The sequence below is a fragment of the Eumetopias jubatus genome, unplaced genomic scaffold (assembly GCF_037043125.1).
Source record: "Eumetopias jubatus isolate StellerSeaLion01/CBP00866 unplaced genomic scaffold, mEumJub1_p1.0 scaffold_7, whole genome shotgun sequence".
Lineage (NCBI taxonomy): Eukaryota > Metazoa > Chordata > Mammalia > Carnivora > Otariidae > Eumetopias > Eumetopias jubatus.
In genome coordinates this window covers 2,291,290-2,306,021 of record NW_028274813.1, presented here as the reverse complement: position 1 = coordinate 2,306,021, position 14,732 = coordinate 2,291,290, and the positions used below count along the sequence as shown (strand labels likewise).

Here is a 14,732-nt window from a genome sequence, read left to right as displayed (position 1 = left end):
GACTCCAGGATCATGACCTGAGCCGAAGGCAGTCACTTAACCAACTGAGCCACCCAGGTGCCCTCAAATAAAATCTTCAAAAAAAATCCCAAATCTCTACAGTCCATGGTTGACATAAATGAGTAAATAAATGAGGGATGAGGCAGAGAAAAGACACTGTCCCATCTGGAAGAACTCCAGACACCTTACCTTCCCTCTTCAGTAGATCAGCTCTCCCGGCTCTTCGAGTGTGGACTGCACCTTGTGACTTGCCTCCTAAAGACTGGAGTATGCGAGGAGTGGGTATGTGTAGCGGGGGAAAGCCTGCACAAGCTGCCTCAGCTAGGTGGTCAAGCCTGGCTTCATTAGTTGTGAGGTGGGGGCAGTGCACGTGCTCTGTGATGAGAATGGTACACACACAGTTTCCACAGATAGTTTTGTAAGTGTGGGGTTTTGCCACTCCCTTGCTCCCCCTTTCCTTCTCCCTAGAAGAATTATACTTTTTCCATAATTACCACCATTTCTAATGTTTCTAAATAAAGGCTTATTATATTACCTGGTTATTATTATTTTTTAAGATTTTATTTTTTTAATTAGTCCCTACACCCAGTGAGGGGCTCAGACTTACAGCCCTGAGATCAAGAGTCTCATGCTCCACGGACTGAGCCAGCTAGACCCCCTGATGATTTTTCACCGTTGGACTTCCCATTCTAGGTACTTAAGACTTATGTCTTTCTTTGCTTCTCTTCACCACATAGGTGCACCCTTTGCATCTCCATAACCTCCCAATAAAATTTAATTTTGTTTAGATCAGTCTTTACCATTTATAATCTTTAGACCGTATAAATGCCAGAGCTGAGCTGTGTATAATAAACTATGATTACTTTTCCTATTTGACCTTTTGTTTCCTTAGGAGCTAATTACCTTGTTTTCATTTCCTTTTTAAGTTGGTGGTAATCCAGTCCATCTGCGCTTTCAGCACTTGTCCCCAGCTTGGTGCAGAGCTGTCTTCCCCACAGTGAACTCTGTGCTCCATAGTCCATGTTTTCTTCTTATTTTTTTTTCATGTTTTCTTGATTTGTCATTTTGGTTGAGTGCATCTTCCTGTACCTGAGAAAACCCTTTCTCAGGGTACATGAGAGGTAGAAGTTTTTGAGACCTTGTATGTCTGAAAATGTTATTCTCCTATTCCCACAGTTGATTGAGAGCTTGGCTGGCTATGGAATTCTAAATTGGGAATAATTTTCCTTCAGAATTTTGGAGGCATTTGTTTAATTGCCTTTTGATTCCAGTATTGCTCTTGAGAAGTCTGAAGCCATTCTGATTGTTTTAATTCTGTCTACATGACCCCGACCCCCCGGGAGCATGTAGGATATTCTTTTGTCACCACAGTATTTTCGTTTTCTTTAAAAGCTATTTTTTTGGTAAAGTCCACCACCTATGCCTTCAATAGTGTCTGACATAGATAGAGTTGGTGCCCAATAAATATTTCACTGAGTGAGTGGCTGTTTCTATCTCTGAGCTGGTTGCATGTCTCACCTCCCCGAAGGCCTGGCTGTTAGTGTTCTGCAGGACAGGTGGTTGAGGGTTGGGTCCTCTAGCTTCTATCTCGTGTTGCCCAGGAGAGTTCTTGACAGTTCCCTTGCCGTGTCTCAGTGGACATGGCGGTCCTGCTTCCCAGAATCGTCCATTTTAAATTTGTCAGTGTCCATTATTCCTAGCAGGAGTTGATCGTAACGCTGAAGGTTTCTCTGTTTGCTTATTTAAGCAATCTCTACACCCAATGTGGGGCTCAAACTCACGACGCCCAGATCAAGAGTTGCATGCTCTTCCAACTGAGCCAGCCAGGAGCCCCAAGACTGAGTTTCTTAATTGCTTTAACATACCAGTGATTAAGAGAAATCTTTGGGGCACCATGTTGGGTGTAGAGATTACTTAAATAAAATTTTAAAAAACCTTAGTTTTGATGTAAAGGACAGGTTATGTTAAAGGGGATTTGAATCTGAGACATGCAGTGTAATAATTAGGCCATAATGGCTTTGTGGAAAAGTGGGTTAGAGAGTCCTCATGACAGGCGAGGGAATAAAAAGGTATTGGATTCAGATGCGCCGGCTCCAACGCTGGTTCATTCATTTATTGAGCACATACTTAGGACGTGCCTGTGGAGTGCCGGGCATTGTTCTGGCTGATTCATGATTCTAGGTTACTGGGAGGCATACACACACAGCCAAGAGTTGGAAGAAAGTCTTAGGGATGGTGTGAGTGCTAGGCTGACAAAGTGTGATGTTTGGGCTAATCTAGATTCCCGGTATTTTTACCCTTTAGAAATCGGTGTAACCACTACCATAACCCTTTCAGCTGGGAGTTTAAATAGGAAGCTTGAGAGGTTTCTTATTTTAAGTGAACTCTTATCCATGCTTTCTTTTAGTTTTTGCCATTTTATTTATTTATTTTATTTGAATTTTTTAAAATTAAATTTTATTTTTGAGAGAGTGTGCGCATGGGCTCAAGCATGAGGAGGGTGGGGAGGGGTGGGGGGCAGGGCCAGAGGGAGAAGCAGACGCCCCACCGAGTGGGAAGCCTGATGCGGGACTCGATCCCAGGACCCTGGGATCACCACCTGACATGAAGGCAGACGCTTTATCGACAGCCATCCAGACGCCCCTAGTTTTTTGCCATTTTATTCAGAGAGCTCTCTTTACCTTCACCTGTATGCACATAGACCTTTGCCTGAGTTTTCTTCTAGTTTCTCATGTTTTTTTTTCAACATTTAATTTTTTTTTTAAAGATTTATTTATTTGACAGAGAGAGAGAGAAAGGGAGCACAAACAGGAGGAGTGAGAGAGGGAGAAGCAGGTTCCCTGCTGAGCAGGGAGCCTGATGCGGGGCTAGATCCCAGACCCTGGGATCACGACCTGAGCCGAAGGCAGATGCTTAACGAGTGAGCCACCCAGGCGTCCCTCAACATTTAATTTTTTTAATCAGGATGGAATTTAGTGTATGGTGGGAGGGTAGGAATGCAACACGATTTTTTTTCTAAATAGATTGTTGCCTTAGCACTATTTTTTTTTAAGATTTTTTTTTTTAAAGATTTTATTTATTTGAGAGAGAGAATGCGAGAGAGAGCATGAGAGGGGAGAGGGTCAGAGGGAGAAGCAGACTCCCTGCCGAGCAGGGAACCCGATGCGGGACTCGATCCCGGGACTCCAGGATCATGACCTGAGCCGAAGGCAGTCGCTTAACCAACTGAGCCACCCAGGCGCCCCTTTTTTTAAGATTTTTATTTATTCGTCAGAGCACGTGCACAAGCAGGGGGAGCGCCAGACAGAGGGAGAAGCAGGCTTCCCACTGAGCAGGGAACCTGATGTGGGACTCGATCCCAGGACCCTTGGGACCATAACCTGAGCCAAAGGCAGACACTAAATCGACTGAGCCACCCAGGCATCCCGACTTAGCACTATTTTTTTATATAACCTACCTTTGGTTATAAAGGCTTAGCCTAGAAATGAGACAGATATGGAGCAACGTAAACATGTATGTATGCTGCTGTGGGTTTCCCCTGAAGTGGCATGTGTCCGTATATTTATCTGATGGTGACTTGGTGGGGGCGGCATGGAAACTGCTATGATTGAAGAGTCCCTGGGGGTGGCATGAGGTATAAGCTTGGGAAATGGAAGTTTTGGAGAGCCCCCTGCCTATAATACAATATTTGAAGTGTTACCTTGTGGATGACATAGTAAATATATTTTGTGTTTATTTTAGAGGGAAGAAGTTGGCTCAATGGGTAGAAGTTTAAGGAGGGAGAGTCAGCTCAGCAAAAGGAATAACTTTCTAAGTATCAGAGCAGTCTAACAAGGAATCTAGTGTCTTGCAAAGTAGTGAGGCCTGTGGTAGAGGAGGCATGTCTGCAAGTGTTGAGCAGCCACTTCTCAGGGGTGTTCCTGATTGCGCTGCTCCCGGGTGGGAGACGGCGCTGGCTGCTGAGTGGGTCTCGTGTCTGTCCGCCATGGAGCTCAGTGACGCAGCTGCATTCTTCCTCCTGCGCTCGTAACCACCTGGAGGGGGAGGCCTGCTAACCGCTGGGGCCCAAGGAGGTTTGGGGACGCGGCCTGTGCTGTGGTGACCGAGCCGGGCTCTGCCCTTGCTTGCTCTGGATTCCCATGCTTTCCGTAGCACCCGCCATCTCAGGTCTTCAGAGAGCTGAGTGCCTCCCAAGACCATTTGGATTCTCACTGATTTTCTGTTAAGAGTAAGTTAAAAAAAATCTGCCTTAATGGCTCCTTTCCCCCCCTTTTTTTGTGCACATCCAGATAACATTTGTATTCGTTGCTCTTGTCTATGGTTAAAGCCTCTACAAGAGTGTGTGAGCATGCAGTGTACTGTTAACAGTTTCGTTCTGTATCCCTTGAGGGATTAAATTTGGATTTCTTTTTTTTTTTTTAAAGATTTTATTTATTCGACAGAGAGACAGAGAAAGAGGGAACACAAGCAGGGGGAGTGGGAGAGGGAGGAGCAGTCTTCCCGTGGAGCAGGGAGCCCGACGTGGGGCTCGATCCCAGGACTCTGGGATCATGACCTGAGCCAAAGGCAGAGGCTTAACGACTGAGCCACCCAGGCGCCCCTCTTTTTTTTTTTAAGTTTGTTTATTTTTAGTAATCTCTACACCCAATGGACCCTGAGATCAAGAGTCACGTGCTCCACCAACTGAGTCAGCTAGGTGCCTCAAATTTGGATTTCTTTAAATGTGTTTACTTAACTGAAGCATCCCCTGCATTCAAGTGATTAAGTCTTTCCCACTGTTTTGATTTTTTTCCTATGTGTAAATCCTACCTGTTACGATTTTGCTACTCCTTTTTTTTTTTTAAGATTTATTTATTTTTATAGATTGAGTGTGTGCGAGCAGAGAGACGGGGGAGGAGAGGGAGAGAGTCTGCAACAGACTCAGCATCAAGTGCGGAGCCTGACACGGGGCTCGATCTCATGACCCTGAGATCACAACCCAAGCCAAAACCAAGAGTCAGTGCTTAACTGACTGTGCCACCCAGGCACCCCTTGCTACTCCTGTTTAAACCCTCTGCCTCAGCTGGTGCAGCCACTCTGGAAAACAGTATGTGGGTTCCTCAAAAAGTTGAAAATAGAGCTACCCTTCAACCCAGCAATTGTACTACTTGGTATTTACCCCAAAGATACAAATGTAGTGATCCAAAGGGGCACCTGCACCCCAGTGTTTATAGCAGCAATGTCCACAATAGCCAAACTTTGGAAAGAGCCCAGATGTCCATGAATGAATGGATAAAGATGTGGGGTGGGGTGGGGTGGGGTGGGGTGTGTGTGTGTGTGTGTGTGTGTGTGTGTGTGTGTGTGTGTGTGGCGCGCGCGCGCAGTGTTATGGATGGAACTAGCGTGTATTATGCTGAGCGAAGTAAATCAGAGAAAGACAATTGTCATGTGATCTGACTTGTATGTGGAATTTAAGAAACAAAACAGGATCATAGGGGAAGGGAGGGAAAAATAAAATAAGATGGAAGCAGAGAGGGAGACAAACTATAAGAGACTTAATCATGGGAAACAAACTGAGGGTTGCTGGAGGGGAGTGGACTGGGGCAAGAAAAATAAAATTTTTCCTGTGCAGGGGAAAAACCTTCTGCCCCTTTCCTTTCTTTTCTCTTTTACATAAACAGAACTGCCCTCTCTTCCCTTCTTTGCAGAGGTATGACACTGACCATCTTTATAATTGGATGGGATTTACTGTTTTTTTAATGGAGTTTTAAATTTTAATTCCAGTATAGTTAGCATCCGCTGTTATATTTCACGTGTACAATACACTGATTCAGCACTTGAGGTGCTCATCACAAGTGCGCTCCTAAGCATGTGTTTGGTGCTTCGACACTGCTTCCCTTCATGGGCATCTGTCAGTCCAGGCCTGCACCGCGTGGTCGGCCAGGGCTCGGGCACTGTCCTGGGGATGTGATGTAGTGGGGTACAAGAGGGAGGCCTTGCCTTTTCCATAGAGCTTACATTCAGGGGGATATAAGCGATGGCATGTGACAGTGCACAGGATTTCAGGGAGTGTTGAGTGCTCTGAAGGAAATCACACTGACATGTAATCTGACTTCAGTCCCTGTCAGTCTCTTGAGGCTTCCTTAATGCTCACTGTGGCCTTTTTTTTTAAACTTAATTATGGGATTTAAAAACATACACAAACCTAGAAAGGTTATACAAAGACCTGTTGCTTAGTTTCAGTGTTCATGAGTTTGCTGACACTGTGTTATGTGCCCCTTTCCTTTTTCTTCTTCATTATAGTATTTTATTTTATTATTATTTTTTAAAGATTTTATTTATTTGAGGAGAGAATGAGAGAGAGAGAGCACATGAGAGGAGGGAGGGTCAGAGGGAGAAGCAGACTCCCTGCTGAGCAGGGAGCCCGATGTGGGACTCGATCCGGGGACTCCAGGATCATGACCTGAGCCGAAGGCAGTCGCTTAACCAACTGAGCCACCCAGGCGCCCTTCATTATAGTATTTTAAAGCCAGTTCCAGACACTGTATGATTTCCTGAAATTTTGGCGGCCTCTCAGCTGGTTTGACCCTATAGGCGTGCCTGCCCCTGTCCTTGCGTCCTGACGGTGCTGATGGCCCTGCTCATGTCACTCTCTTACCGTGTTTCAGACGGACCTAGTCCTTCTCCTGCTCCTCTGATTGTGCCCATGCTCCTTTGCTGGCTTTCCTCCTCCTTCCAGCTGTGACCACTCCTCAAGGCTTTGTCTGGTAAATATGTTACCAAGGATTTACTGTCCCTTCCGCATTTCATTAGGGGGAAAAAGCTTGCAAACATTCAGAGAACTCTTGTTCACTGAGGTTTTGTGCTGTAGAAATGCCATTTGAATGTTTTGCTGCTTTTAATCTTTGGCATTAATTTCAACTGCTGTCATTTCTTCCATTAAAAAGAATTCAGGCATAAGCCAGAAAAGTAATTAAATTGGTCTGCAGAGGGAAGAGAGAAACAGTACAGTATTTCAACAAGTCACAGATACACACATTTATTATTCACCTATAAAAACGTTAATTTAAAAGTCTTCACACAGTGTATTTTATTAGAGGTGTAATGTAAATTACATCTGTGATGAGATGCCTAATTTTTTTCCTTTTTCCATTCTAGAATGTATGACAACATGTCCACGATGGTGTATATAAAGGAAGACAAGTTGGAGAAGCTGACACAGGATGAAATCATTTCTAAGACAAAGCAAGTGATTCAGGGGCTGGAAGCTCTGAAGAATGAGCACAATTCCATTTTACAAAGTTTACTTGAGACACTGAAGTGTTTGAAGAAAGATGATGAAAGTAATCTGGTGGAAGAGAAATCAAACATGATCCGGAAGTCACTGGAAATGTTGGAGCTTGGCCTGAGTGAGGCACAGGTATAAGTGAAGTTGCCTCTGACAAGAATAGGAACTTGACAGTCTGGAGAAATGGAGACTTCTTTTGAAATATGTGGTTTAACGAAACTAGAGGGATGATACTTCTAGAATAACAGAGATCAGCTTGTATGTTATATAAAGGATGATTGATTTGGGCATGTCTAAATTTTAAAAAGAGCCAAAAGCAGAGGTAACCTCGTCATTTTGGATTTGATTTGGCTGCATGTATCCAAAAACAAAAACAGTGGCTTAAACATCATAGACATGTATAAAGAAATACCAAGGGCGCCTGGGTGGCTCAGTTGGTTAGGCGACTGCCTTTGGCTCAGGATATGATCCTGGAGTCCCGGGATCGAGTCCCGCATCGGACTCCCTGCTCAGTGAGGAGTCTGCCTCTCCCTCTGGCCCTCCCCCCCTCTCATGTGCTCGCTCTCAAAATAAATAAATAAATCTTTGAAGAAAAAAAAAAAACAAACCGACATAGGCTTCCCCCAGATTGTGTAGCTGCATGATCATCAGGGACATGCAGACCTCTGCATTACACTGCACACAGCCTTTTTTGTGGACTAAGACGGAGCCCCAGCTGCAGCCACCTGACCCCATTCTAGGACAGGGAAGGGACGGGAAGGGTGTTGCCCCCTCCCTTCACTTCCTCCAACTGTGCACGACTCTGCTTACATTTCATTGGCCAGACCTTGGTTCCACGGCCACTCCCAGTTGTGAGGGAGACTGGGGAATGTTGCCCTGCCCACTTCAAGTTCCACTTCTTAAGCCTAAGGAAGAAGGGAGAATGGGTACTGGCCAACAGCTAATAGTCTCTGCAGTACTCTGAGACAAGATTGCTCTATATATTTGACTAAACCTTTGTTTTTATCACGTGGGACATAGAGGTGAAAAAATGAGAAACATCTAGGTGCGGGGCATAGTCAGTTGAGCGTACAACTCTTGGTTTCAGCTCAGGTCGTGATGTCAGAGCAGTGAGATCGAGCCCCACTTAGTTGGGGGGAGTGTGCTTGAGACTTTCCCTTTCCCTCCACCCCTTCCCCCTAAAATCAATCAATCAATCAAAAGAAAAAGAAAAGAAACCTCTTGTGGTAGCCCTACCCCTGATAACGTTTGGTTTTGCCAGCATACTTCAGGTAAAGTCACATACACTGAAATTTGACGACTTTCTTCTTAGCTTTCCTCTTTTTTTTTTTTTTAAATATTTATTTGAGAGAGAGCATATGCATGAATGGGAGGGGCAGAGGGAGAGGGAGAGAGAATCTCAAGCGGACTCTGTGCGGGGCTCGATCCCAGGACCCTGAGATCATGACCTGAGCTGAAACCAAGAGTTGGACACTTAACTGACTGCGGCCCCAGGCGCCCCTTAGCTCTCCTCTTGTAAGTGAATGAAGAAAGCAGAGTAGGGCTGCTGGGTCACTAGTCCCCACTTCCATGTAGAGGACACTGTTCTCCACAGTGACTGTCCATACCCTGATTTTAGAGTTCTTCATCCTGACTGTGTGAAAGACCTAATTGTAGAACTTTAACTTTGGTTATTGTGAATGTATTGTATGGCACATTCGGTTATTGAAAAGTGATGTGAATATGGACTTCCTTTTTAGTTGGGCAGATATTAGGGTTAAGAAAAGAAGGAGGAAAGAACCTCACCTTCTGGAGTTTAGGTTTGAAACATAGGAGAGTAGAGAGCAGGGCAGTTGTGTGGTCTAAGGGGAGAACGGACTAGAGCCAGCTTTGCCCAGCTTTTTCTACTCGTACACTCCTAGGAGCTTGCTAATGCCTCACACAGGTCTGGTGCACCCCAGGCAGAGCCCTGGGACAGTCACCAGAGTTTGTGACGTGGACCTAAGCTTATGAATGCATCAGTGCGTTCTGACTAGCTGGCTAGCTAAAGATTTCTTTTTCTTTTTTTTTAAAGATTTTATTTATTTATTTGACAGAGAGACAGAGCGAGAGAGGGAACACAAGCAGGGGGAGTGGCAGACAGAGGGAGAAGCAGGCTCTCCGTTGAGCAGGGAGCCCGATGTGGGCCTCAATCCCAGAGCCCTGGGATCATGACCTGAGCTGAAGGCAGATGCTTAACGACTGAGCCACCCAGGCGCCCTAGCTAAAGATTTCTTCCCTTACCTTGGAACATCAAAGATTTGTCTGCCTGCCCTTCCCTGACTCTATCACCAGCCCCTCCCGGAGTGACCTGCCCTCGGTACACATTGCGTGCTTGTGCACACACTCACACATGGAAAAGTGTCTCCAATTATGTTGGAGCCACCTAGATAGAAAGTAAAAACATACAGTTTTGTCAGAAGAGTAGCCGTGTGTCCATTACTAGTCCATCTGAGATGCTGTCAAACAGAAGAACAACATCTAGTTTCTGCAGATGTTGTGAGCATGTGATATTCTGTACGCTGTGTAGCCTGAGACTGGGGGTGAAGAGGGAAGTCATTGGCATTTGTACGTGTCTGTGTTGGAGCACGTATCTGCAAGTGTAAGCTAGAGCTGCAACCCCAGAATGCCTGCATCGGTGGGAGCTGAGACGTGTGGGATGGATGATGCAGTGCTGTCAGCGTTTCTGTCTTTCCAGGTCATGATGGCTTTGTCCAATCACCTGAACGCTGTTGAGTCCGAGAAGCAGAAACTGCGTGCACAGGTTCGTCGGCTCTGCCAGGAGAACCAGTGGCTTCGGGACGAACTCGCCAATACGCAACAGAAATTACAGAAGAGTGAGCAGTCTGTGGCTCAACTGGAGGAGGAAAAGAAGCATCTGGAATTCATGAATCAGTTAAAAAAATACGATGATGACATCTCTCCATCCGTAAGTGGCTCAGTAGGAGCGCGGCACTGATGGTAACCGTGTTACAGTTGGTGGGTTGTCTCCGTCAAGCCGTCCGTGTTTGCCCCTCCCCTCTAGTGATTGCGCTGAGCAAGGCCAGAGGCTGTGGGTCTTGGGACTGGGCAAGTCCTAGAGGCTCTCCTTGCCGTATGCTTTTCATAGGTGTGTTTTATTTTTATTTTTTAAGGGATATATATTTTTTTAATTTTTTAAAGATTTTATTTATTTATTTGACAGAGAGACAGCGAGAGAGGGAACACAAGCAGGGGGAGTGGGTGAGGGAGAAGCAGGCTTCCTGCCGAGCAGGGAGCCTGATGCGGGGCTCAATCCCAGGACCCTGGGATCATGACCTGCGCCGAAGGCAGACGCTTCACGGCTGAGCCACCCATGCGCCCCTCATAGGTGTGTTTTAGAACAGTGGTCAGACAATGTACAAATACTTTGTGAATGTAAGGCACAATGCAAAGAGGCACTTGATGAGGTTTGTCCCAGCTTGAGAACCCACTGAGTCTGGCTTCCAAGCTCATCACGCTACTGAAACTGTTCCCTCAGATCAGTGTGCATCTCATCCAGTTGTCTATAATCCACACTTGGGACTAACCCTGTAGCCAGTGGTGCTGTGGGTCTTGACCTTTCTCTTGAAACTCTCTCTCCCCTGCTGCCGGTTGGCCACCTGGTTCTCCTACCCTCTCTCTCATGCTGCCTCCTTGGTCTCTCTTGCCAGCTTACCTTGTTTTTGGAATGTTCCCCAAGGATCTTGGTTTTCTCCTTTTTCTGTTGACTCTCTCAGGATGTTCATCTCAGTCTTAATTATTTTTCATCCACCATTTATATCTGATTCAGTTAACTGAAAAACAATTTTTTAAAAACAAATTTTGGAGTAATTTTAGATTCACAGAAAAGTTGATAAGATAGTAAAGAGAATTCTCATGTGTCCTTCACTCGGTCTCTCCTCATGTTACATCTCCCATTGCCAGAGTGCATGTCTTCATCAGCTCAGGCCATTGCGACGGAATACCATGGTTGTGTGGCTTATTTCCCACAGTTCTGAGATCAGGGTGTTGGCACGTTGGGTTCTTGGTGAGGGCCTTTTTCCTGGTTGTGTCCTCACTCGGCCTTCCCTGGTGCGTGCAGAGAGAGAGGAAGGTATCTAGTGTCTTTTCCTTTTCATGTAAGGACACTAATCCTGTTGTGACAGCCCCATCCATGTGACTCAGTCTGACCCACATTACCTCCTAAAAGCCCACCTCCAAATGCCATCACCAGGGCTAGGGCTTCCATATATGATTTTGGGGGACACATTAGTCCACAGCACCCTGTCTTGTTAGTCTTACTGTATTTCTCCCTTGCTTTTGATTTAGAAGACATATTGTTATGGGCTGCTGTGGAAATAAGAATAAATGAAGCTACGGATGCCAGCCAGTGATTCATCTAGAATACCAGATGATCTTGTAGGGTTTCATTGAATCAGAAATGTTTAAAACTTGTTATTTTGAAAAAATACCTAGCTTGGAGAGGAGAGCTAACAGTGAGCTAACTCTGCCTCTCCTTTCGGGGTGTACATGAGTGATGGTTTTTCTGAACGGCGTTGCAGTAGGCGGCATACCGCATGCCACACTCCCCTGCTGCTGCTGGGCGTGTTCCCCTGGCATGAGGACATTCTCCTGTGGAAGCAGGGCCAGCTCCAGTCCGGAAATTTCACATGGGCACGGTACTCATCTATCTGCTCTGCACCGTGCCTTCTTGGTCTCAGCAGAGCCCTTCATGGCATCCTTTCACCGTGCCACTATCTGGTTCATGACCACATGTGACACTCAGCTGTCACGTCTCCTTGGCCGTCTTTCATCTGAAACAGGTCCTTTTCAAAGAGAGAAAAAAGTCTTTCTCTGCCTTCCATGACATAGGTATTTTTGAAGAGTGCAGGAGCCAGTTACTTCATAGATTGTTTCTCAGTCTGGGTTTGTCTCATGTCTCTCTCTGAGTGTGTTTAGATCATGCATCCCAGACAGGAATATTATCAAGGTGACATTGTGTACTTCTCAGATGACTCGTTCCACGGGCAAGGGATGTTTTCTGCCCCAGGGCGATGCTGATTTCTCACTTGGTCTAACTGTTGTCTGTTTTCTCCATTGTGTAGTCACGGTTTTTACCCCTGCACTAATCAGAGATCTGTGGGGAGACTCGAGTCACAGAGTTAAAGCCAGAAGGTTTCAGGGATGCCTGGGTAGCTCAGGCGGTTGGGCGTCTGACTCTGATTTTTGGATCAGGGGATCTCAGGGTTGTGGGATCCAGCCCCGCATCGGGCTCTGCACTGGTCGTGGAGCTTACTTGGGATTTTGTCTCTCTCTTTCAATAAATAAATAAACACACACATAAATAAGTAAAATCTTAAAAAAAAGCTGGCAGGTTTTAGATTGCTCTTAGGTGTCCTTTGGTGGAGGTGGTGAGCAGGGAAGGGGGACTCTAGCCCTCCAGTTCTGTGGCATTCAGCATGGGCCATTGTAGTCTGTTTTTACGTATTTGGTTTCCAAATAAAATTTATTTCAAGTAAGAGTTTCCTGCTCTATTTGAACTTCCTCAGAAGGTAGTGAAGAATCTAAGGCACAGAAATGCCACATGGTCTGTTGGCCTGCATTTTGAGTTTCAATTCTAGTCTGGCAGGCTTTCTGTTACTCTCTGCTCAATCGATGGATAAGCCAAATTGTGGTTAACCCTACATTTGATTATTTTATTTTTAAAGACTTTAAATATTTATTGTGAGAGAGAGAGAGTGAGGGCATGAGCAGGGGGAGGGCAGAGGGAGAAGCAAACCCCCCTGCTGAACAGGGAGTCCAGTGTGATTCAGTCCCAGGACTCCAGGATCATGACCTGAGCCGAAGGCAGATGTTCACCCGACTGAGCCACCCAGGTGCCCCTTTTATTTTATTTTATTTTAAAGATTTTATTTATTTATTTGACAGATGGGGAGGGAGCCTCAGGCAGAAGGAGAGGGAGAGGGAGAGGGAGAAGCAGGCTCCCTGCTGAGCAGGGAGCCTGACGCGGGACCTGATCCCAGGACTCTGGGATCATGACCTGAGCCGAAGGCAGACGCTTAACTGACTGAGCCACCCAGGCCTCCCTTACATTTGATTTTAAAAACAGATGATTTTTTTCTAAGATTTTTTTGTTAAAATGATATTTATACTAAAGATTTCCAGTACAGGATTTATAGTACTTGTAAGGCTAAAGTTATCCTGGGTTGGTTTTATAGGAGGACAAAGACACCGATTCCACCAAGGAGCCTCTGGATGACCTTTTCCCAAATGATGACGATGATCCCGGTCAAGGAAGTAAGTTGGTGAGGGGGAGCGGTTAAACGGCAGCATATACAAACAGAAGGTGGTTTGTCCTGTCTTATGGAAGTGCCATAATTAGTGGGTGTCTAAGAGTCTGTAGCCTGCTTCCCAGAGGCACTTGCACACTCAGGTTGCCTAATGTTTTCCAAGAGAACTTCAGATGTTTCTTGTTGGGATATGGTAGCATGTTAGACCAGCCCGTACGAAATCTTGGGGCATGAACAAGCAGTTCCCGTGCGGTCTGTGGGTCTCACAGAGTGAGACAGCAAGAGTTCATTTGGTGCTGAGAGGAGTCTCACTGCACTGTTGGGGGCATCACACCACCCCCGACACGTTACTGATGTCACCCAGCCTGCCTGGGGAGCGCTGGGTGGGTTTCCTCAGCGTAGGGGTCACATGCCCCCCGGGACCAAAGCGAGAGAGGAAGGGTCTAATGAATGCTCTCGTCCGGATACTGTCCTTGGCGCACATGCGACCTGAAACCTTGTCCGTACAGTCCAGCAGCAGCACAGCAGTGCGGCGGCGGCCGCGCAGCAGGGTGGCTACGAGATCCCAGCGCGGCTGCGCACTCTCCACAACCTGGTCATCCAGTACGCCTCTCAGGGGCGCTATGAGGTGGCCGTGCCGCTCTGCAAGCAGGCCCTGGAGGACCTGGAGAAGACTTCCGGCCACGACCACCCGGATGTGGCCACCATGCTGAACATCCTGGCTTTGGTGTACAGGCTAGTACTTTCATTCTATCCCCTAGTTTTATCTACCGACAGTATTTTTAATGAACTTGCCCTTAAATATGTTTCTGTAAACCTGTATAAGCTCTCTTCACCAGCTTCATTGGTCACGTCTCTTCAAACAGCCAGGGGGTTAAATTCAAAATATTCAGCAAGCTCTATGGCAAAGGTATCTCACCCTGTGGAACAGATGGTGCCCGAAACAACCCAGGTCAGCCTTTCTAGAATAGCCCAAATGCACCCTTCACTCGGGTCAAACTAAATTCTTAATTTTTTCCACCAGACTCTGTGTACCAGGTTCCTTTTGTCCAGAAGAGCCTTCCCACCCTTCTAGAGCCTTGTTAGCTCTCTCTCCTTTCTGAGTCTCAGGTTCCACTTGCCCTTTGCCCCTGTTGTGCCCCCAGAGCCCTTAATCCCTGCCTCTCTTCTGGCATTTC

At 46.2% G+C, this 14,732-nt stretch overlaps 1 protein-coding gene across 17 annotated transcripts in view; it reads left to right on the top strand.

The window, feature by feature from the left end:
* Nucleotides 1–14,732, top strand: part of KLC1 (kinesin light chain 1) — a 60,174-nt gene that overhangs the window by 16,121 nt on the left and 29,321 nt on the right. For 15 of the 17 annotated variants that reach the window (XM_028100164.2, XM_028100157.2, XM_028100232.2 and 12 more), the window contains exons 2-6: nucleotides 577–693; nucleotides 7,138–7,399; nucleotides 9,984–10,214; nucleotides 13,483–13,561; nucleotides 14,064–14,289. In XM_028100164.2, coding sequence (XP_027955965.1) covers nucleotides 629–693; nucleotides 7,138–7,399; nucleotides 9,984–10,214; nucleotides 13,483–13,561; nucleotides 14,064–14,289 — 863 coding nt within the window. In that variant the 5' untranslated portion in view covers nucleotides 577–628. Of the gene's footprint in view, nucleotides 1–576; nucleotides 694–6,647; nucleotides 6,747–7,137; nucleotides 7,400–9,983; nucleotides 10,215–13,482; nucleotides 13,562–14,063; nucleotides 14,290–14,732 lie in introns of all 17 variants that reach the window. The other 2 variants (XM_028100182.2, XM_028100173.2) reach the window with 2 other exon arrangements.